The 24,805-nt window shown below is 39.2% G+C and overlaps 1 protein-coding gene across 1 annotated transcript in view; it reads left to right on the top strand.

The window, feature by feature from the left end:
- LOC128831200 (potassium voltage-gated channel subfamily KQT member 1-like) overlaps positions 1 to 24,805 on the top strand; it is a 740,744-nt gene that overhangs the window by 133,495 nt on the left and 582,444 nt on the right. Inside the window, exon 11 of the mRNA XM_054017484.1 lies at positions 19,795 to 19,909. Within this exon, the coding sequence (XP_053873459.1) occupies positions 19,795 to 19,909 (115 nt within the window). The remainder of the gene's footprint in view (positions 1 to 19,794; positions 19,910 to 24,805) is intronic.

The following is a 24,805-nucleotide window of genomic DNA, read 5'->3' as shown; positions in this document are numbered from 1 at the left end:
AGAAAATTTTTGTCTTGACTTGCTTCAGGTTTTGAGAAAAATACTATAATTATTCTGTCGGCTAATGAGATCTATTTTAATTTCCAGTCTTTTTCCAATCACTAGAGGGTAAGCAGATTTGTGACTTAATAGTAACAATGCTCTTTTTTTCTTGAATTCATAGTTAACTGTTAGTGAATGCTAAATTGTTCTACAAGACTTCAATTATGTGATGCAAAAGATTGCATCAGACCTGCAAATAATTATGATACATTTCACTGTAATGCAACATAATTGGATTTGTGTTCTTCGGAGTCACAAGATTAACAAAAATTCAGATGATGTTTCCTGTTTTAATATCATAGCAATTTGTATGCTTTGAATAATAACAGTAGTGAAAAATGAAAACATTTTGGGGTTTATTTTCTTTAACAGATACAGTAAAACTGTCTTTCCTTTCAAAACAAACATTTTTACTATTATGACACTTCTGAATCTCATAATGTGAAGTAACTCTATATATTTTTATTACATGATATGTTCCCTGTGTGTAACTTTAAGAGTTTGTATGTGTTAAGAGGCTCTCCCTGCAGAACCAGGAAGCTGCTGAGTGACTTTTCACTGACTGTTAATTGTTTCGTTTGAGGGTCAAGTTCTTCTCCCCTTTTTCAAAAAATCAATGAAGAAGGATCAGTTTCAAAGCTAATATAGACTGATATTTTCCCTGAATGTGCTCACTGTACATCCAGAAATGCTGAATTAACACAATCAATGCCTGTTCTTTGCTAGCCTAAAAAAGTCAGCTATGTTAGCATCAGTGTTTTGAACTTGGACAGCTGATCCTCTGAATGTATTCAGAAGTTGTAGATGGCATCTCCAACCCTGGAAATGCATTTCCAAATGGATTCAAAATGTCCTTGAATAATGGGATACAAAGTGAGTGAGAAGAATAGTTCAAATTGCTGAATGATTGTTGAGTGGCATTTAAATGAGCAGAGGGAATACCTGTTGAAGTTGAAATGAATGTAAATGGTTCTGTGCTATGGAATACTGACAAAATGGTTACTTTGGACACAGTGTGAATGCAGTAGTCGTGTTGGGTTTTCTGCTTCTGGAGAAGTCCTGTTCAAATTCCTCTTGAACTGCTCAGGGCTGGAAAAAGATCTGTGCCAGAAAACGAACTCATTGCCAACAAGCAGTGTCAGCAATTGATTCTGTGCAGTTTTAGCTGCATAAGGTTGAAACGCAATCATAGACTACTGTGATGGAATTGGAGCTGTTCTGTGAATACTGCGCATTGGCCTGGTTATTGAGATGATTGCTGTATAACTATATTGGGTTACATCAACAGGGCTTCAGATGCCGCTGAGGAGTCTAAAGATGTTAGGCCTGCCTAGGTTACCTAAAGACAGAGATACATCCTTTTATCTCATGCTTTATTTTTCCTGCTTCTGTTTCTCAGGGCTTATTATTTCAAGTTGCAGGGTTTATTTTTAACACTTTCTGAGTTTTTCTTTTTTATGTGGCTGTCCAAAAATCAGGTTTTCCAGGGGCTTTCTTTGCATATACTGTAATGAGTAATCTCTTTGTAATGTTCCCAAGTGCTCTTTAAGGTAGTGCAGTTTGAAACAGCACTGTGTTAAAAAGCACTAGAGAACCTTTAGTGTGCACCAGCAGGATCTTAAACTGACCCATAAATGCACAACTGCTTTGTGTAGACAAACCTTGGATTCAAGTAACCATTGCTGGTGTCTTCATTCTGGTGTTTCATTGGATAAACATCTGTCTTTCCTTTGTATCAATGGTGTTTGTTGGTTAAAACTGAAAATTAGAAGCTCTAAGAATAAGCAATTCCTTTTGTTGTATTGCTGTTGTCATTTATTGCAACTTCCCCACTGTCACGAGAGCCAGGGTTCCAGCCCTGGTCTGAAAACCTACACCATAATTTTGCAGTCCCACAGCCTGAGCTGGAGTCAACTGACATGGGCCAGCCATGGGTGTTTAATTGCAGTGTAGGCATACTTGCAGGATAATGTAGCCCAGGGCCCGGTCTATGAGTGGGAGAACTGCATGATTCCACCATGGGATAGGTAAAGGCACAAGACGTAATACCTGCAGGGGTACACTCAGAGGGACAGAAGTGGAGCTAGCCCTGTAACCATCATCATAACCAGGCCAACATATAGTATTAATAAATTATAACAGAACAGCTCCATTTCCATCACAACTACAACAGGCCATGTTTAGCACAATTTCAGAAAAACATGCCTCATGGGAGGAAGTCCTAAACATACCTCTCTGACATTGGCACGGATGAACACCACTTATCCTGGCCTATGCATGCAGTTAAAGTATACGTAGCTGACACCTTTTGCCAGACAAGTAGTTTTTAATATTGTAAACCAGTCCTTTGATGTCCCTCAACATGCTGCTGCATCCATGCATTTCTGGCCTTTGGTATGAGAAGGGATAAATTGGGATTGGGCATAGCATAATCAGAAATCTAGAAGGTAAAGCTATTGGAATAGAGTTAGCTTGTTGCTATAGTCCATGCTCTTGTCTTTGCAGTTGTCATGCCATTGTATAATCAATATGCATTATTGTCACTTTTTTTTTTTAAATCAGAAGGTTAATATGGGCAGGCAAAAATTACATTGAAAATCTTTTTGAAAGGTACAGCATTGATAGCATTGGAGATTTAACTCTTCTTTCTGTGTAGATAGAGCTTGGGCACTAGCAGTGCATGCTTCATTAATGTTCTTCCATCCTCTTCTGGAGGATCATATCTGGGCAAGAGCAGATACTTAAGTCTCTATGTCCAATCAGTCCTTGACCTCTCTTCTGATTCTACAAACAAGCCTGCCTGTCAGCCACTTCCAATTCAAATGCAGTTTCAGTGATATGAGCATTTAATGTTCATTGGGAACTAGAAAGAGACAACATAAATCATTTCATATGGATTATAATTTTGTCTGTGCTTGTGTTGTAAAAATCTGAGGCTGATTTTGTATTTGAACACCCTTTTTACAGTAATCTTAAATTTCATTATACTACAGAAAATGACTTTATATATACATTGACCCCTTAGAACATAAGAACAGCCGTACTGGGTGAGTTCAAAGGTCCATCTAGCCCAGTATCCTGTCTACCAACAGTGGCCAATGCCAGGTGCCCCAGAGGGAGTGGACCAACAGGCAATGATCAAGTGATCTCTCTCCTGCCATCCATCTCCATCTTCTGACAAACAGAGGCTAGGGACACCATTCCTTACCCCTCCTGGCTAATAGCCATTAATGGACTTAACATCCATGAATTTATCCAGTTCTCTTTTAAACGTTGTTATAGTCCTAGCCTTCACAACCTCCTCAGGTAAGGAGTTCCACAAGTTGACTATGCGCTGCGTGAAGAAGAACTTCCTTGTATTTGTTTTAAACCTGCTGCCTATTAATTTCATTTGGTGACCTCTAGTTCTTGTATTATGGGAATAAGTAAATAACTTTTCCTTATCCACTGTCTCCACATCACTTATGATTTTATATAACCCTTCTTGCCCACTAGGTCTTACAAGGATGTTCAAGCAATCAGGTAGGTTCAAAGCATCTTCATACTAATTCAAGGGTGTATTTTATTATTTGCTCTCTGCCAGTGTTCAGATGCAGCATGCTTTAATGATTTGGAGTTGCATTCTGTGCTCATTTACGCACTATGCCATCCCACTACATATGTTAGGAATTATGATTCTGTGGTATGCAAGGCAGCGTGTAACTTTGTAGATTTATATGGACAAAAGATCATAGAAAGAATAAAGTGAATAGTAGTGTCTAATTTCCTGTGTATCGTGCTTTTTGAGTGTTGTTTGATTTAAATTGGATACCTGTGATACCAGATGTTGTATCCTGTTGAAGTTTATCTAAGGGCATGTCTAGATGGTGCCTTAGTCCACACAGGCTCAGGTGTAAATTCTAATGTGCACTAGTATGTTGCACACTAACTGGCCCATATGCACCCTGCTGGTGCACAGTAAAATGTCCCTAGTGTCGATTAAAGTAGTGCTGTTTGAAATGGGACTACATTAGCATGCAGTAGGGAACTTTTAATGTTTTCCAGCAGAGTCCACAAAGGCTAGTTACTGTACAACAACTGGTGTGCAATAGAATTTACATCTCAGCTGGTGTGGATTAAGGTACCATGTAGGCCAGGGGTGGCCAACATGAGCCTGAGAAGGAGCCAGAATTTACCAATGTACATTGCCAAAGAGCCACAGTAATACGTAAGCAGCCCCCACATCAGCTCCCCTCCCAGCGTCTCCTGCCCACCGGCAGCCCCGCCGATCAGCACCTCCTCCTCCCTCCCCGCACCTCCCGATCAGCTGTTTCATGGTGTGCAGGAGGCTCGGGTTGGGGGGAGGAAAGAGGAGAGTGGGGGCAGGGCCTGCGGCAGAGCCAGGGGTTGAGCAGTGAGCGCCCCCTGGCACACTGGAAAGTTGGCGCCTGTAGCTCCAGCCCTGGTGTCCTATACAAGGAGCTGCATATTAACTTCTGAAGAGCCGCATGTGGCTCCGGAGCCACAGGTTGGCCACCCCAATGTAGGCAATCCTTAAAATGTTCACAGCAGAATGTGGCACAAAGTACCATGAATTTCTCTTTTTAAAAGCATGCTCTTTGCATATGTCTAATATTATGCTTAGAGTGAATATGCCACTGCCTACTTGAGATTAATATTGAGTTTGTAATACTAGAATAAGGGGTTGCAAACAGTAGTGCCAATTCAGATATTTGGGCAGAGGGGTGAGGGAAGTTGCAATCCCTGCCCCTCCCGGCAGGTACTCTGTTCCAGTCCCTGCTTCTCCCTACCTCAGGGAAGTCAGGTCTTGCTTAGCTCCACTGAGTCTACCCTCTCTCTTACGCACACAGTGCATGAGCCAGTGCTGCTAGGAATTGAGTTCTCAGCAACTCTCATGTGCTCTGACTTCCCATGTGCCAAGTTGCAACATCATTTGGCCTGGCTGCCCTTCTCTCTGTATGGAGGGACAGTCAAGCCAAATATAAGTGGCATTCTGACCATGCAGCCAGAGTGATGCTCCAGATGACTTTGGCAGCATCCAGATTGATTTAGTACAGGACCTCTGCTTAAAAGTGGCCAGGCCATGACCTGTGGAACTTTGAGTAAGTGCAAAAAAACATTTGGTGGGGTGGGGGGGAAAATGGACATTCCTCCCTCCAGCCCACTGTAATCAGCCCTGTTGGTTGCCAGTGAAATTGAAAAGCAAAAAAGAAGAAACTGCTTTTTATACCACATACTTAACCTGTGGAAGTCAAGGTCACAATATATAATTGAGGATAAGAGCTTAGAGTGCTTCAAAAAGGATTAGATGGATAATGAAAATACCCAAAACCACATAAGATGAACATTTATTAGGGATATAAACCCTTATAGTTTTAGGGCACAAGCCCAACAACTGTAATTAAAACTTATCTTACAGGCAAGTTATTCCACAATTGTCTATTATGTCACTTCTTGCACTTTGGCTAGTAAAAGGTGTCAGGGATTCTGGGTTATATATTGTTAGTTTAGATCACTGGTTCGCAATCTGTGGTCTGTGAACAATTAACAATCCATGCAGCACTTGCTGGTGGACTGAAAAGAGCTGGTTTCTCACTTGTGCTTGCTCTCCTTCCAGCTGCTAAAATATTTTAAAAGTAGTACATTAAAGGCTTTCCTAATTGCTTCACCGAGTGGTGCTTTAGGTGCCAATGGGACAGCAGGTGGGTCATGTTATAAACAGGAAGAGAGACAATCTCATGGTATAAGTAGATTCATCTTTCTGTTAAGATATTGTTCTCATTAGAAGCACATCTGAGAACCCCGGGCCAGGTAGGCCATTGGTCTGATTTTCATGTGTCACTTTCTGTGTTCTCCAAAAAGAGAAGACTTGGAATAATTTAATTCCTGATATTAAATAAATTAGCATCTATGCCCAGATACATGTCTTTTGACATTGTTTTCATCACTCCAAAGATGATGTCCAAAACACTAGTCAAAGCTGTGGGTTAATATAATCTCCTACCACAAGATGGAGACCGGAAATAAAGCAAAACTTTGTGACATCACTACTTAGTGAGTGGAATTCCTAGCTTGAGAACTGTTGCCTCATTTCTGTCTTCCAGCAGATGGAGATCATGTGACTCGATGAACTAAAGAGAGTTGTGTTTTAGGGCCCAGTCTTACAGACCTTACTCAGGCAAAATTTCCATTGAATTCAATGAGAATTTCATTTGAGGAGATCATCAGGACTGTCCCATTTCATTCTTTAACAAATACTTTTCTAAAATTGCCCGGTTATTGTGTACTAGAGTTTTATGTAACCTATTGAGTGCTGTAGCAGAACCAGTAGGCAATGACTGAGATGTAGTCATGCACGTAACAGAAGTATATAGGGACAAAATTAGAAAGGCCAAAGCACAAAATGAGATCAAACTAGCTAGAGACATAAAGGGTAACAAGAAAACATTCTACAGATACATTAGAAGCAAGAGGAAGACCAAGGACAGGGTAGGCCCCTTACTCAATGAGGGGGGGGGAACACATAATAGAAAATGTGGAAATGGCAGAGGTGCTTAATGACTTCTTTGTTTCGGTTTTTACCAAGAAGATTGGTGGTGATTGGACGTCTAACACAGTGAATACCAGTGAAAATGAGGTAGGATTAGAAGAGGCTAAAATAGGGAAAGAACAAGTTAAAAATTACTTAGACAAGTTATGTCTTCACGTCACCAGGGCCTGATGAAATTCATCCTAGAATACTCAAGGGACTGACTGAGGAGATATCTGAGCCATTAGCAATTATCTTTGAAAAATCATGGAAGATGGGAGAGATTCCAGAAGACTGGAAAAGGGCAAATATAGTGCCAATCTATAAAAAGGGAAATAAGGACAACCCGGGGAATTGCAGACCAGCCAACTTAACTTCTGTACCCGGAAAGATAATGGAGCAAATAAAAAAGCAATCTGTTTGCAAACATCTAGAAGATAATAAGGTGATAAGTAACAATCAGCATGGATTTGTCAAGAACAAATCATGTCAAACCAACCTGATAGCTTTCTTTGACAGGGTAACAAGCCTTGTGGATGGGGGGAAGCAGTAAACGTGGTATATTTTGACTTTTCTAAAGCTTTTGATACTGTCTTGCATGACCTTCTCATAAACAAACTAGGGAAATGCAACCTAGATGGAACTACTATAAGGTGGGTGCAAAACTGGTTAGAAAACCATTCCCAGAGAGTATTATCAGTGGTTCACAGTCAAGCTGGAAGGGCATAATGAGTGGGGTCTCACAGGGATCAGTTCTGGGTCCAGTTCTGTTCAATATCTTCATCAGTGATTTAGATAATGGCATAGAGAGTACACTTACAATTTTTTGTGGACGATACCAAGCTGAGAGGGGTTGCAAATGCTTTGGAAGATAGGATTAAAATTTAAAATGATCTGGACAAACTGGAGAAATGGGCTGAAGAAAATAGGATGAAATTCAGTAAGGACAAATGCAAAGTACTCCATTTAGAAAGAAACCTGTTGTGTCATAGTGGACCACAAGCTGAATATGAGTCAACAGTGTAACGCTGTTGCAAAAAAAAAAAAATATAATTCTGGGATATATTAGCAGGAGTGTTGTAAACAAGACATGAGAAGTAATTCTTCCACTCTACTCTGCACTGATTAGGTCTCAACTGGAGTATTGTGTCCAGTTCTGGGTGCCACATTTCAGGAAAGATGTGGACAAATTGGAGAGAGTCCAGAGAAGAGCGACAAAAATGATTAAAGGTCTAGAAAACATGACCTATGAGAGAAGATTGAAAAAAATTGGGTTTGTTTAGTCTGGAAAAGAGAAGACTGAGGGGGGACATGATAACAACAGTTTTCAAGTACGTAAAAGGTTGTTACAAGGAGGAGGGAGACATTTTTTTTTCATAACCTCTGAGGATAGGACAAGAAGCAAATGAGCTTAAATTGCAGCAAGGAAGGGTTAGGTTGGACATTAGGAAAAACTTCCTAACCTTCAGGGTGGTTAAGCACTGGAATAAATTGCCTAGGGAGGTTGTGGAATCTCCATCATTGGAGATTTTTAAGAGCAGGTTAGACAAACACCTGTCAGGGATGGTCTAGATAATACTTAGCCTTGCCATGAGTGCAGGGGACTGGACTAGATGACCTCTCGAGGTCCCTTCCAGTCCTATGATTCTATGTGCTGGCAGGGTCCAGCCCCACACATGGACATTTTTTATAGTCCTATTTTATAGATACTAGCTACAATGAACAGTAGGTGAAATAGTTTAAAAGCTTTTAGACAGACTAACTTTTGAGCTAAATATTAGTAGGCATCATATAACATTAGCGTTTAGTCACAAACAAGGGCTTTTGCTTTAATATTGTTTACCACAATTTATACTACCTTCATGAGATACACCCTTAAATTAGATGGGTGTGGTGGGAGGTGGTGTTGGACCTTACACACAAGCTGCCTTGACAGTTTTCTACTGTATAGAAGTTCTTCTAGGATCCTAGATACATATTCTTTTAAACTGTAAATTCCAGCAGCACTAAATAATAATAAAACCAAAATGTACATATTGGGTAACATGTACATTAAGGAGCCTAAGTCATGTTTGAAAATTGGTCTTAGGCTCCTAAGTCAGTTTTAGGTGCTTTTGAAAATCTTACTCACTGTAAGCAAATTGGTAAACTCATTTTATCTCCTATCACTGTATATGTGTAGTAGGTTATAAACCATGGAAGTTTGTTCTCAATCTTTCCCATAGGGGGAAAATAAGCAAAAAATCAAGTAGGTAAGAGTGACATGAAAACAAAAGCAGCATTGAAGGGGTGGATTGGAATTTACTATTGGTCTTCTAAGTCCCTTTTTTATAGTGTTCTGTAATAAAATACCTGTTTTCAGCTTAACTCCTAATAGAGTAAGAGACTCTATCCTCACTACTGCTCTCTGAATGTTAATCTTCTTTGTGCTTTGGCTGAGAATTGGTTTAGCTTATTCTCTGCTTCCTGTCTGGCCTTTTCTGGCCCTGTTTTTTGCATGCAGGTCGACAGCTTTCCTGGTCATCTTTATCCATCTGTGCTGCAAGCTGTCCCCCATCACCAGGTACAAGGCATAGTGTCTACACACATCATCATATAGGTCTTGAAGGACTGTTTATTGATGTGACAGTACATGTTTTGTGTGTAATTAAGCTGGCTCAGGTTTGCAGTCCATTACCATTCATGTGCCCCTGTTTCCCCTGTTGGTTTCTCCAAATGTCTACCTACACTCAAGTTCTTTGGTGTCCAGGTTTTGGCTATACTTGGTACAGATGGTCTTTTACAAAACTTAAGCAGCCATTGCAAAATGACAGTTTAATAATCTACTTGATTAGAAACTACCTTTCAGCTTACCTCTGGTTTTTGGTGAATCTGACTTTTTCTTGGGAGCTGGCACAGCAAGTAGAAAAAAGTAGCAGCTAGCGAGCAGGACTGGATATATATTGGCCATTGTGAATATTTTGGCTGGAGCTGGATTCATATATTAACTGAATCTAAACAGAATATTTAATACCAAAGAATATATAATACTACCTAAACCTAATAAGCAAATATTTTCTTTCTCCTTTTCCCTTCCTTTCCTTCTTCCCTCATTTATCTTTGTTGTGTGTAAATAGAAGTTCTCTTCTTTATCATCAGCCTCTTATTCCTCCCTGATTTGTTCAGTGGTGCCCCAATCCAGTTTGGGAGACATCAGATTGTCTTCAGTATAGCAAACTGTGTGATGTCATAGACACTGGATTGGGGCATCACAAGGGAAGGTCTCTTCCCAAATACAGGGGAGGATTGTGAAATTTTCTTCCCTGTTGTCTCTGAAAGGGAATGGTGCAGTTACCAAGGGGCATAGAACCATATGGAACAATTTACCAAAGGTCATGGTGGATTCTCCATCACTGACAATTTTTAAATCAAGATTGGATGTTTTTCTAAAATATATGTTCTAGGAATAATTTTTGGGACTTGTATGAGCTGTGCTATACAGGAGGATAGACTAGATGATCAAAGTGGCCTCTCCTGGACTTAGAATCTATGAAAAAAGGGCTCCTCTGTTCACCTTTTCCTGAGAGAGGTTTTTTTTTGTGGTAGGGATGATATATTTAAGAATGACTCTGGCTGTTGAGTAGAGATGTTGTCTCTGCTGTATTCTTACTTTTTATTGTGTTAATTGTAAATTTGGGATATGTCTTTTTTTCCAGCCTAGAAATTTGGAAGTTAATGTTTAAAGTATGATTAATAGATTAATTTATGTTAATTGGTGTAAATAAACCTGGATTCTTAAGCAATGGGTGACTGACTTTGATATATATAAAAAGCATGAGACCTGAGAGAGGCTTGTCCAACATATATAATACACAAACTCATTGTTTAGTGATCAGCAGTGATGGAAAAAGATGTACAGAAAAAAAGCTTAGATTTCTTTCTTTTTTTTTTTAAATAAAGTTTCATAGGATTAGCAGCAATAATTAAGGCCCACAGTTCAAACTATACACTGACATTTCTCATAGTACGCTTACTGCACTGGATATTGTATGTTTTCAAATCATTATTCTTCCTAAAGTCATGCTCAGAGGAATACCGTGAACTCTTAAACTAAGCTGCTTCTTCTGCCATGGTTCCTTTATACTTTTGATAGCATTTGGAATGGAACTCAAAAACAAACACATCAAAATAAAACACACACCCCCAAAAAACAAAACAAAAAATCCCACATACAGTAGTTTGTGCTTGTAAGACCACTCTTGAGGAGCAAAACTGGTTAAAGTAAAATTAAATCGAGGATACAATTCCTCAGGCTTGAGTTACAACTGTTATGAGCTATCTATATTTGGTAGCTGGAGTTTACAACTTCGGATCTTATTCCTGGGTAGCCTCACTATCACATGTTGAAGGTATTTTAATGTTTTATATTTCTTCAAAATTGAAGAATTATCATGAATGATTCTGATGAGCTATTTAGTTGCTTAGAAGCTTATGACTTCTTGACACAGAAAATATTTTTATCCCTTTCTATTCTGACTTCTGATATTTTGCTTTGAGTGAACACTTATTTTGAAGTGAATTTTGGAAATCCACACAATAAAAAATAGTCATCTTGCAATATAGCAAATGAATAATTTCTGAAAAAAAACATTTCTGGGCAAAAAGATAACTGTTCACAACTATTACAATCATCTTTACAATGTAATTTTTTTAATGCAGGTGATATGAAGTTTGAATTTATCACTGATAAAGTTTTGATTTTATAGAATGGAAAAACTTAAGGATTAGAGGGCTAATATTTCAGAGAATTGGGTCACTTAGAGTGGCAACAGTGTAAAATTGCTTTTAATGTTAGGGTTCATCATCAGCATCACTCCAATAACCGCATTGAACACGAAGGTTGAAAATCCGTTCTGTGGTTCTTCCAGCACGAAAGTCAGCCTGTTTTTCAGCGATGATATTCTCCGCTTGTGGCTTCAGTCTATTCAATATGACTTTCAACATCACTGTGCTATAATGGCTAATTAGGCTTATGGTCAGGTAATTTTGACACAATTGCAGGTTGCCTTTCCTTGGCAGAGTCATGATTAGTGACTGTGTCCACGTGGAAGGCCACTCACCGGTCTGCCAGATCTTGTTGCAGATCTTGGTGAATACATTTATTACTATGAATTTCATCAATTTGGGTGGGATGTTGTCAATACCTGTAGCCTTTCTGTTCTTGAGTGATTTCACAGCTGTCTCCACTTCTTTGCACAATATTGGAAAGTCATCCTCCTCTGTTGAATCTGGGCTGTCTAGGACACTAGGATCTCCATTTGCCTGGCGATTGTATAGATTAGAGCAGTAGTTTGTCCACCTATCGATGATGTCCCTTTCTTCTGTAAGACTGTTCCCTTCTTTGTCTTGAATTGCATTAGCTTTGGTCCATCTTTCCTTTGTCAGATCTTTTACAACCTGGAAGGCTTGTTTGCTATTTTTATTATTGATACACTCTTCAATTTTAGAGCATTGTTTTTCAATCCATATTTCCTTGGCCACCTTCATTCCTTTCTTGATCTTTCTGCCAATCGCTCTGTATTTATCAGCTCCCTCAGTGCTGTTCTTTGTCTCTCTTGAGTTCTCTTCTAATGTCACACATTTGTAGTATTTAATTTGTGACCCATGGTTTTGTCTTCTTACGGTGTTTCCCAAGGATGTCTATTGCTGTCATTGCTTCTATGGCTTCCTCTAAAGCAAGCAGCGGAGCAAATTTTCTGCTGATCGTTGCTTGGAATGACTTTGCAACATTTCGGTCTCTGACTCTTTCTAAGTCAAACTTGGTTCTGGTAAACTTTGGCCTGACGATTTTCCTTAGCTGCAGTCAAAAGTTTAGCATCACAAGGTCATGATCACTTCCAATATCAGCATTGGGGAAGCTTCTTGTTTTAACTCTGTTAGTCCCATAACAAAATCAGTTTTGCACCATGATGTAGTCGATCTGGCTGTGATGTAGACTATCAGGTGCATGCCATGTTAATTGTCTGGATGCTTTATGTGCTCCTAATGTGTCTACAAGAACCAGATTGTTATAGCCGGCAAACTCCAAAAGTCTCAATCCTTTCTCATTAGTTACCACATTACAGAAAGGGCCACGATAATCTTGCAGATCTGCCTGTGCCCATTTTAGCATTCCAATCTCCCTGTACAATCAGGATATCTTTCTTGTGTACCTTATTGATGATGTCTTGGAGTTGATTGTAAAAATCTTCAATTTGCTCATCGTCATAGTCTATTGTAGGGACGTAGACTTGTACCACTGTGATATTAAATGGTGCCGCCTTTTAGATGGATGGAAATAAGCCTGCTGGATATTGGGCAGCATCCTAATACTGAATTCTTGATATCTTTATGTACAAGAAATCCTACGCCATTGACATGTTTGTCCTTTCCACTGTAATAGAGAACATGGCCTTCTTCCGTTAGTATCAGGGGGTAGCCGTGTTAGTCTGTATCTACAAAAACAACAAGGAGTCTGGTGGCACCTTAAAGACTAACAGATGTATTTGGGCATAAGCTTTCGTGAGTAAAAACCTCACTTCTTCGGATGCATCCGAAGAAGTGAGGTTTTTACTCACGAAAGCTTATGCCCAAATAAATCTGTTAGTCTTTAAGGTGCCACCAGACTCCTTGTTGTTCTTCCGTTAGTGCCTCTCCAAAGTTCTTCCATCTGACCTCAGAGATTCCTAGGAGGTGCCAGGTGTATTGTTCCATTTCATACGTGAGTTCTTTCAACCTCCCTATTTGTCTCAATGTCCTTACATTCCATGTGGCTATGGTGATGTTATCTCTTCCACAGGTCCTCTTTGTTGGGGTTTCAGCTGTAGCATACTTGTCATGTCCGCCCTAGTAGGAGATGGATGGTGCGGTCATTATTAACCCGAGCTGCGACCAATCCGGTATGGACATGGTTGACTTGCTCATCATATGGTGCATCTTGGGCAACTTTCTAATCTGGAGGAGCAGTGGTCCTACTCTGTCCCCAGACCCCCAGGGGAAATGTTACGGTTACAAGGATAAAAAAACGGAATTGTCTAGCAGTGGCTTAATATTTTACAGAACACTAACCTGCACTGCCTGACTCTGCATGAATTGAATGCTTCTGATAGAAAAGAGTGCTGTTTGTCTGAGAGCATTAGAGAACCATATAATATAACTGCTAAATGCTATGTGCCTCATAATAATGCTTTCCACTGACCCACTCAGAACGGGGAGGATCTAGTTTCTCCCAGTGAGAGGCTCGAACCAAATTCACACTGATTCTTGTCGATGAGATAGCTGTTCTTGAAGGCCCTACCAGCACTTGGAGAAATTGTCCTGGCTTCCCCCTTGGCATCTGGTGGGTATAGGAAGTGGTAATGAATTATTCTTGGAAAAGATTTGCACTTTGCCCTTATGGGGTGAAGAGCTATTGCTCAGAAATGGAATTCATGTTAAAATATCATCTGGTGATATGATGCATCTAGTTATTATATAAGTTGTGGCACCCTAGAGAGAGTCAGAAGCCAGAGGGCAGGCTACTGTATTATAGTCCCTGGGCAGGAACTTTTCTTTCAAACTGAGGGAGCTACAGCTTAAGTGCCTTTTCTGACTGAAATCTAGCATACAGGGAGAAAGGCAATCTGTCACATAGATATGCCCCAGATGCCTACGGTTTTATATATGAAGATGAACACCTTGAACTCCACCAAAAAAAACGTAGTAGAAGCTGTGCAGATTACAGAGCAGAGTGCAATGTGCTCCCTGCATCAAAGCACAGTTTAATAAGCAGGCACCAGTATTCTGCACTAACTTCAGCTTCCAAGTGGTCCTAACAGTACGCAAAGTTAGCTTAATTTTGAGCTGAGAAGATTGTGAATAATCATAGAAAAGTTTGCATTGGAAATAAAAGGTTGGACACTTCTTATTCAATGCAGAGGGAAGAAAGCATTTCTGGCCACAGTTACTACCTGTATATCCAGCCATCTCCTAAATCTCTGGTTGAACTGTGGTCCCTTCGTTGGCATTTCAGTAGGAATACTCAAGAGTGTGTTGTGGGTGCTAACAGAACTCTTCATCCCTTGAATACACTTAGGCCATGACTTACCCTCCCTTTGATAGACTATTTCAAATTCTAATAGCTTTTTGTGAGGAGAAACCCTTCCTTATATCAAGGCCAAACCTCACCCTCTGTCTGTGGCCACAAGTGATGCTGCTTCTGTGGGGTCCGAAAAATGTCTAATCCTAAATACTTGTGTGATTACTTAAGATACTTCATACATTGCAGCATCCTTCAGTTGCTTTTTCTTAAGACTGTGATCAATGAATGGAATCTTTGCTTATAGAAATGTGGCTTGTCAGAACAAGTGCAAAATTGACAGGTCACATTCTATAGAGCTCCTTTGGAGCAGCCACAGCAATAATGCTAGAAGGGCACAGAGTTCTATTTCCAGTGCCAGAAAACTTAGTTTTTCCCTAAAAACATAGTTTAAAGTAACTCTGGTTAAATGCAGGTCTGAATCAGATGTAAGTTAAATTATTTTCCAGTTTTCTGTCCTGCTAGCAATGTTCAGTTATGCCATTTTAGAACTCTATTGTCCAGGCCTACGTTTTCACTCCTTAGCATGTGTACTATGGATTTTCCATTCTTCAGCATTGATGTGAAATGCATTAGTGTTTAGCTTGAAGATCAGCCAATCAACGGGTGCCATAGGATGAACCTGAGAGTCTGACAACTTTAATTTTCTAAGTGGACTTGCCTTTCTCATTTCTGCTCACTTTAAATCAATTACATTCACAAACAGTGATGAATTAGTATTTCACTTTGCTTTCTTCTGGACGGTCACTTATTTTTCTTTGGTAGTATGCATATGGTGGTTCTTGGTTGAATCGAATTGTTTGTTCATGGCAATGTTTTCCAAGTTAGTCCCTTGTATTTAGATTGGCTCTCGGTTGTTTGTACCAAGTTTTCTAGAAGTATCAACATTAAAATATGCAGAAGAGAACTTCCATAGAACCTGTTTGGATCATTAACAGCTTTGACAAATTTTGTTGCTTCAGATCAAAATGATTTAAGTAAACTTATATATGTCCATAGATATTTTCAATGTTTTTTGCATGAAATAAATGAAGCAATGTCTATTATATTGTTTTAAAGACAAACTGTTGATGAATATCCAAAGAATTGTATGCCTGATTTTCAGAGGTGCTGAGCTCTTACAACTCCCATTTATTTGAATAGCAAGTGAATGTCAGGCCCCATGTTTGATTGAAATGAACATAGGGTACTAGTGCTTTTTAAAGTGTTAGCTAGTCTCAATTCTTAAAATATATTATTTTGCAGTTACAGGGTTAGCTGCACCTCTGTCCCCTTTGAGGTCTCTCTGAGTGCACTCTCTCCGGTGCCAAGCTTCATACCTTTACCTATCCCAGCAAGGAATTTTGCAGTTCTCCCACTCTTAGACCTGGAGATGGGCTGTAGTAGTCTGTATCCGCCAAGCGCATCCAGTGGGTCTGACTGAGTATGGACACCTGCAGTTCTTCCCTTTGGGACCAGTGGTATATGGTGACTAAACAGCTTTCTTAAAACAAAAGTTTTATATAGCACTAGAAACAAAGCATTAGAGAAAAAGGATTTTAAAACCATCTACATGCATGTCTAATGTAGCTAGAGTACTATCAGCTAGAGTACTGCATGATGGTGGGCCTAGGCATCTCCTCTGTTCATGGGCTTTGGCCTTTCCTTGTCAAACCTAGCTTTGTAGGTTGACTGGAGAAGCAAAGACAGAATCATCAAAGTTCTGGCATTGCCCCTGTGGGAGCTAAATGTTTGCTGGTAGGTGGCTTTGTGGAGCGATTCTTCTTTTTCCTGCCTGTTCTCCAGACAGACCCTTCCTGAGTTAAACCAATATATTCATATAAGAGACACTATACTAGTAACCAGGCCAACATACAGTATTAATAAATTATTACAGGGCAGCTCTAAATCCATCACAACATTAAATACTTCTGATAACTGTGAATACAGATATATGTAAAGAGAGAAGATTTTTAACCACTAAGTTAATAAGTCCATGAATCATTTGAAAATAGTGGCATAAAATGTTGCTCTATCATACCACTAGAATGAATTTCCATTTGTCTTTATCAATGCATGCAATATATTGGGTAAGGCCAAAAAAATATCAAGACCTGACAGCAAGACCAACGTTGAAAATAACTACGGAAACTCTGGCTATTAGCAGATTCTGTGTTAAATTAAAAAAAAAAATCTGTTGCCTGGATTGATAAAGGCTGTAATATCTGAACTGTTGTTAACACTTCTTGATGCAGTATGTGATAAAATGTCCAAATTTTATGTCTTTTTATAGCAGGTGTGTCTAAAGTGTAATCTGCAGGCCAAACCAAGTACAAGGGTTCACAAGGCAACCGATGGCAACCTTCATCCTTAATAAATTATGTGGACTTTTGTGGATATTTTTTGTTCAGAAATTCTAAATAACCAGAGAACTGCCTGTTATCCCAACCTCTCTTTTGTTGCTGTATTAGTGAGAGACATTTTCATGCATCAAGATATTTTGGAGAAACAGGATACTGCTTATAATACAGATCCAAAAGAACTATCCAAAAAGTGCATGAAAACAAATGTTGATATTTTAATTTCACCAGCATCAGGTTATAATATACTCATAATCTGACTAAATTGAACCGCAGGTTTTCATTATTGAAGCTGATGAATCAGCAGATTTTTAGCTTAACTGAAAGAGAGTTTTAATTTCTTGTCATAATAAACTTATTTATATACTTTCCCTTTTTTCCTATTGCTTCAAATGACATGCTTAATGTTGGTCTGGCCTTGAAGAAAGCAGCGAAATGATCAGTTTTTTTCACCTAAGCAAAATTATAGTGCTGTCAATCCAAACCATTCTCCTTCCAAACAATTCTCAACTGCAGATGAAACTCAAAAGATAAATACAAGAAGAAGGCAAGAAAATGGATGATTATTGAAAGATCATAGAAAGATTTTAACTATTCTTGACTGGAATGAAAAATATGAAAAAATGCAATACCATGAGTCTCCAAAAAGGTCACTTCAGAGAAACAGTGCCAATAGCCCTATATTTAGAGGACTGAAGTCAGTAGGAGTTAGACTTGAGTAAGGATTGTCCACATGGGTCCATAGTAAATTGCCTGAAATAATTAAAAAACTGTTCCATACACATCTATCGTCTTGAAAATTTGGGTATACATTATGTCTAGAAAGCCAATGTCTCTGCATGTATTACAAATCTAGAAGGAGCAGAGAGCTGGTTATTCAGAAAGCTAGAGAAGTATGTATCCCTCTTTGGACAACCTGGAGGGAACAAAACACAAGTATGGCTAAGAGTACACCAAAAGGTTGTAATAGTGGCTCTGCAACGTACTTGCAATGTAGCTTCTGAAAAGCTGTATTTACGGTGGTAATGTATTGAAACATATATTGTATGGGGTTATCAATCAGGTAGGACATGATGTTAGAACAACTGTGTTCTGAGATCATGCCTTATAATAAATATGCATTTCCTACAGCCTGAAGAAAAATGCTGCCAGTAGTTCCCCCAGCATAACTGTGGATCAATGAGCCACTTCATGCTACAAGGGCAACAGGTGTACTTGGAAAGCTCAGAGTTGGCCTTTGTTTCTTTAGGGATGTACCAAGATCCATGCAGTATTTGCATTTTATTCCACAATGTATTACAGATTTTCAGGATCTGCAAAGTTGTCAGGCTTTGCCCTCTACTCTTTTCAGGCTTGTTCAAACTCCTCCCACAAGTGGGCAGCATAGTGATGTGTTTTCTACCCCATCAAACTGGCACAATGTTTGTTACACATTTTCCCCCATCGGTGGGAATGGAAACATTAGCCCAGAATTCTTAATCTTCATTAGCATTGAGTACATTTCCTATATCCTCTTCATCTTCCGCCCTGAAGGCATGAATATGGGGGGTCACCAAACAAGATATAGTCTTTCACCATAATATTTACGTTCATAAATTCAGGCTAGGAATAAACCTATTGACAGACACCATGTTGGGGAAAAAATGCTCTCAGGGATATCAGTTAATGAGCTTGGGCAGCCTACGTGCTGTACAGCCTCTAATATAATTACATAGTTCTTTTCACCTACCAGTGAAAAGGTCTCTGTTAACATATAACATGCGACATGTCTTTTAGCCACAGTCTCAACTATTTGAGTGCTAAAATTAAAAGTATAGCAAGAAATTGATAGTTACATGGTGAAAATGAGCCTGTATCCTTCTCAGAAACCTGCCATGCATCCTGCTACTCTAGCACCATTGATTTTAATATGGGGTTGAGTGAGGGACTATAGGAAGTGGAGGGGAGAGACAGATTCTGAACTGGCTTCTCTCTCCCACATCCCCATCTTGCAATATTTGTTTTTGTTTGTGGATAATCTCTTTCCTCCTAATTCTGGTGAGAAGATTTTCTCTTTGGCCCAATATCTTTGTTCTGTTTCTTGGTTCCAAGTTCCCTTTGTGAGCTGTCAGCAGGGAGCACAGAGGATCAATTATTTAAGGTTCCTTTCTGACTGTCTGTCCCTTTTTCTGGCAACCTGTCACCACTCCCCACCCATAGCTCAGGGAAGCACAGTGCTTGCTCATGGTCTCCACAGCATCCAACGCTGACAGAGTTGAGTGACTATGTAAGCAGTGTGTGTTTGCCACTGAGTGATGATTCCCTCTTCAAGGTTTTCGTAATATTCAGTGGCTGTGAAGCCTGGCACTTGGGAGCCTCATGGACCCAGTTCTTAGCTCATAGAGAACCTGGATGTAGTGGAATACTATTTATTGCAAAATAAATCAAAGTTCCCAATTGTTTTCATTCATTGCAGTGTCCAAATTGCAATTCGTTTCGTATAGTGAACTTCCACTTAGAGCGAAAGTTGGTCTTCAGGAAAAAACACGCTTAACTGTAAGAGGGTCCCTGTGTGTTTGATCTCATTGTGTATGTACCACATCATATGTGTACATTTGTATTTTTGCATGTGGCTTATACGTGTTTAATAATTATCAAAACAATTCATTGCATCTACTCTAAAAATGTAGTGTCTTACGATGGGACTGTTTAAAAAAAATGATCTACTATGGAAATCCATGGGTGAGGGGAAAGAATTTGAAGATGCTGCCTCCCTAATGTACTATGCTTTTTCTAAATTATTTGTCTAGTGAGAAGGCGCTTAGAAGGAAACAGCAATGAAATTTCACAGGACAACAGCTTCATCGATGACATAGACCTCATATCAGAGGAGTCACCACTGTCTGCTGTATCTGATGTGGCACAGTAAGTGGAATAATGGCTTTTACTGGATAATATAAACATCAGCTAATGGTGGCGGAAAATGCTATATACTGAATAGAAGTTTTTAATTTTTTTTAAACACACTTGCAGTTAGCTTTAAGCTAAGAGCTGTTACTCAGTATAATGTATTGGGACAGAAAAACTGCTCTTTAAGACATGGTTAGGAGACTTGGTGTTTTTGGTTTGTGACTTCATCTTTTGCGTCCATTAAAAATGTTTCCTGAGACTGATTCTTAAGGGCAGGTTCAGCCTCTGCAGACTTCTGAATGGGTCTGATCATAAAAATCTCCTGAATGCATTGAAAGTTCATTGTAGGTCATAATGAAACACTTGTGTGTGGACATGACCTGAAAGGAAGGAAACAATTGTTGAAAGGACAATTGAAGTGAAATGTTTGCCTCCAAGAGGAAATGCACTTGTAGGATATTACCTCAAAGGTAGTGTAGACACTTAAACAGCTATGTTCATAAAGGAATTATATGGATATACTTAACAGGGAAACAGCGCTTTCAAGAATTAGAGGGTAGAATAATTAATGCAGTTCTGATTTGTCACTGAGTAGGACCTGAAGAGCATGTCTACACTCAGCGTCCATTGCAGGGGTGTTGATTTCGTGAAATTGTTTGTCATATCACTTACCTTTTGGTTTCGCAAGTACATGCATCAATACTGTTTGATAGAACCTCACCACACGTTGGCCACTCTGTAGCAGTTCATTCAAGGACTCTGAAACATCTGTCCTATAATGTTCAAGTCTCTTGCGAGTGTAGCGACTTTGGGGATAACTTTCAAACTTGGGGCAGCACATTGGCAGTTGTAGCTGGACTGACTGAACCAGTGAAGCTGTGATGCTTGTGGCTTTGTGTTAAGCTGAAGCAAAACTAATGTAATCTATACTTATTTAGCCAGACCTCAGCAAAAGGCCTCATCCTAGGTGCTGCAACCAATACTTGTGATTAAAAACTCCTGCGATGGCAGTGGTGTGTGGAAAAAAGGTACATCACAAGAGGTGCAATCTCAAGGCATTCTAAGCAATGTCTTTTTTTTAATTACTTTTTGTCTAGTGTAGACAGAGCAGAATGAATCTCAAAACTCGTCTGGCAGTGTGTAGTGCTTTTACTTGTATGTCCCTCTCAGAGATAAGTATGTGTTGGTTTTTCATACATGAAGAATAAATCTTGCTTCTTAGTATGTGAGTGTGTTGTTAAACTAAAAAAATGATGGCTGTTTTTAATGTCAAATGTGAAAACTATCCTGTCTTCACATTTGGAAAGGAAAGTATGGAAGTGGCTTAGTGAGGAAGTTGGATGATTGAACCTTCGGAGTATGACAAGTAGATGGCTGGAAAATAAGGTTACATTATATTTTTTGCAGTGAAGTTGTAATTTGTTAAACTCTGGTACTCCATGTGCAAGTGACTCTTGCATTTGAGTTTTCTTCTTCAAAGTAAGGAGGGGAAAGGGCTAAAAGCCCTATTTTGTGAGTTCAATACAGCGAGATTACATTCCAGCTGCCACTGGGTACAGAACAATGTTATTCCCAGCACAATGCTGTACATATTTGTCAGTCTAATGCAGGGATCGGCAACCTTTGGCACGCGGCCCGCAGCCCCCATTGGCCTGGAGCGGCGAACCGTGGCTAGTGGGAGCTGCGATCGGCCGAACCTGCAGACACGGGGCAGGTAAACAAACCGGCACGGCCCACCAGGGTGCTTACCCTGGCGGGCCACTTGCTAAAGGTTGCCGATCCCTGGTCTAATGTAACGTATTGCCTAGTAAAATTCTAAAGAATGGTGAAGTACTGATGAAAGAATGATACAATGAACTAATAAGATTTGCTGTATTGTTGCTCCATTGCATTCCATAACAGATATATACTACAGAAGATGTACATAACACACCAGTTCACAGAAAAGATGGAATTCCAGTTGAAAATATTTTTCGGGGTGAGGCAGAGCTGTTAAAGGACTTCTATTGCAAGGCTGGGATTTGCCTCTTTCTAAAACACTTGGTGTGACCCTACAGTTAGATTTTGCTCCTTCAAGAGGAGGAATCCTTTCCCAGCAACCACCTCTAAATCTTCAGTATGAGTTGCACGTATTGCTTACAAATTGCTAATTGTAGGAGCATAGAGCTTGATCTATGAGCATGCGAGGCAGATGCTGGAGAAGATGGCCTTGAAATGAAATGAAATGTTTTAGGGAGGGAAAAAATCTGTTAGTGTTTTATGTTGTACACAGGTTTAATGCTGGGATTGAATGTTTTCATATTTTTTACAAATATTTAAGTGAAAAACAGCATTAGTTAGCTGAAATTTGGCAGTTAGATGAATCCATTATGTATCTGTTATAAATCAGATGGAATAAAGATATCCAAAAAAGTTTGGTACATTAGCTTTTTCCATCCCACAGATCATGAATAACAACCTCACAGTAAAAACTATTTTAAAGAGAGACAGGGCTGTAAGAATGCTGCTAGTTGCTGCTATTACCTGCTTTCCATGCCTTATTTGTGTACTCCCAGCTCTAGCAGCTAACTCTTGAATTCAGCACACATTTAATGAAGCCCTTACAGTTTAACTGGGGATATTCTAAATTTTAAAAGAGGCACTCGTTATTTAAGTCAGTTTTTTTTTTTAAATAGCCATATGGAGCTCCACAGCAAACAAAAGTTTTGTGGATTCAGTCAATTATAAAGATAGTGAATTGCTTGGTAACTTACAGTTAAGAGGTGAGATTTGAATTCCTGGTCCCATCTTTCCCAGTTCAGGGAATTTTTCTAAGCTTTAGAGGTATCTGGTGAAAATCTCCCCGCCTTGCCCACTGGAAGAGAACGGCATTCGTCCTGCAGCAGATTTGTCATCAGATTAAAATTGAATGGGTTTGCCTTTTGTGACGAAAAAGTTATAAAAGTCTTTGAAGACAAACACTCCCAATGTGCAACTGATATTCTATGAAACAGCACAAGAAAAACAACCATGTGCCAAAGAACAGGTTCCAGAGGGTTTTAGATTGCTTGCAAACGGAGACAATCCAGTGGGGAAAAAAAAAATCACCAAAGCAATTCATTTGTCATCAAACGACCATGAAAATCAAAATTGCTCAGTTTCTATTCTGTGTTTTTAGTTTCTGATGGTTCAATAAGATTTGGATAAAATAAAGTTTTAAAATACCTGTGTTACAGAGTTCAGTTTTAACAACTTTAACTATGGTGAAACTATCATGCTGCTCTTGTATCAGCAGTAGTCATTAGTGCTTGAGTTGCAACTTTAGGATGGTTGCGTTGTTTGGTTTAGAAATATTTTAGTGATATTAACATTTAAAAATCAACAAGGAAGGTTGTTTAGCAAATGCAACACTTGTACTAACATAATATCCCATTTTAAACAACCATGCCAGTTCATGAGTTTAGCTGGATTTGTACAATGACTGGGGCGTACTGTGAGGTTATACTGTATGAGAATGAAGCTACCCTAAAGCATCTAAATACAAATTGAATCAAGGGGCTCTTCTGTATTTACATGAAGCTTGGACTTTGAAATTCATGCATGCACTATAGCATATTTGGTAGTTAGCCAACACTGTTAGATCTGCAAAATAATTGTTTACGTAAGCTAATAAGGTGTGTTTTTCAAAGTAAGTAAAACATGTTTACTTTAAACTAGTAAATGTATCAACATATATAGGGCCCTCATCCTGTTGGCTCTACCCATGTGAGTGGTCCCACTGGCTTTAAGTGGACTTGTATGCATGAATGGGGCAAGTAAAACTTGACTTGCATTTACTGGAGAAGCCAGAGACGCATCTAAAGGAATCATTCAGGTAGATAATATCCATACTGAAAAGTGTGATTTGCTGGGTGAACAAAACATTTTAAAAAGTACCAAAACATGCATTTACATGTCATAACCCTTAGTATATCTCTACAGTAGAGATCATGATGGCTAAATGAAATCATAATCATGTTCCAATCTTCTATAAGCTTTTTGTCCTTAATATGGTTGAAACCACGACAGCCACAACCATTCATTATTGTAGATTTTCTTTTTCTGGGAAACCGAAAAATGCTAAAGACCACTGGGGTCATGAACAAGGGTCAGGGGTTTATGACAGCCTTTCTTTTTCTTGATAACCAAAATAGGAGGAGGCACCCAGTTAGATCCTTGCTAGATGGGAAAGGATTCCTGGGGACGGGGAGTGTCTCAATATGGAAAAGGTTGAGAAGCACTGCTTCAGGCTATGAGATTCCCTAGTAGTCTGTAGCGCAGTTCTATAGTTTTAACTACGTACTCAGTTGAAATAAATTCCTATCCATACTGGTCAAGGAAATTGTACGAGAATTATTAGCAACAACTGTGTTCAGACATGACATTGATATCTCCGTTTCAACAATTGGAAAGCTCTAAAAGGCACAATATGGTGCCAAGCTTTTATAGACTTTTTAAGAGCTTTCTAGCCATCATGTCACTAATTTGGATTGTCCTGCTTTGATGGGCTTGTTTCCAATCTTTATATTTTCATATGTATGTGTTGACTATTTTTTGCATGTTATGACCTAAACATTAGATATAGGTGTAATGGCATGATACCAGAATGGACCTGTGTAACAAGAGTGCATGGGCTTCTCTTTCTAAAGTCTGGGAGACACTTCAGTATTCCATTAGTTTTGTTCATCTGGGATTTTTTTGGACATCCACGTATGCCATTAAAAGGTTTTGGGTAACATTTTGGAAGGTGCCCATCTTCCATTTTCAAAAGTGAGATAGACACTTAGAAGCCTAAGTCCCACTGACTTCCAATGAGACTTAGGCTCCTAAGTGCTTAAGACTGTTCTGAAAATGGAACTTAGGTTTTTTTTTTTTTGTTTTTTTTTTTTTAAA

The sequence above is a fragment of the Malaclemys terrapin genome, chromosome 1 (assembly GCF_027887155.1).
Source record: "Malaclemys terrapin pileata isolate rMalTer1 chromosome 1, rMalTer1.hap1, whole genome shotgun sequence".
NCBI lineage: Eukaryota > Metazoa > Chordata > Testudines > Emydidae > Malaclemys > Malaclemys terrapin.
Note: the sequence above shows the minus strand (reverse complement) of the source record. Positions and strands in the feature narration are given on the sequence as shown.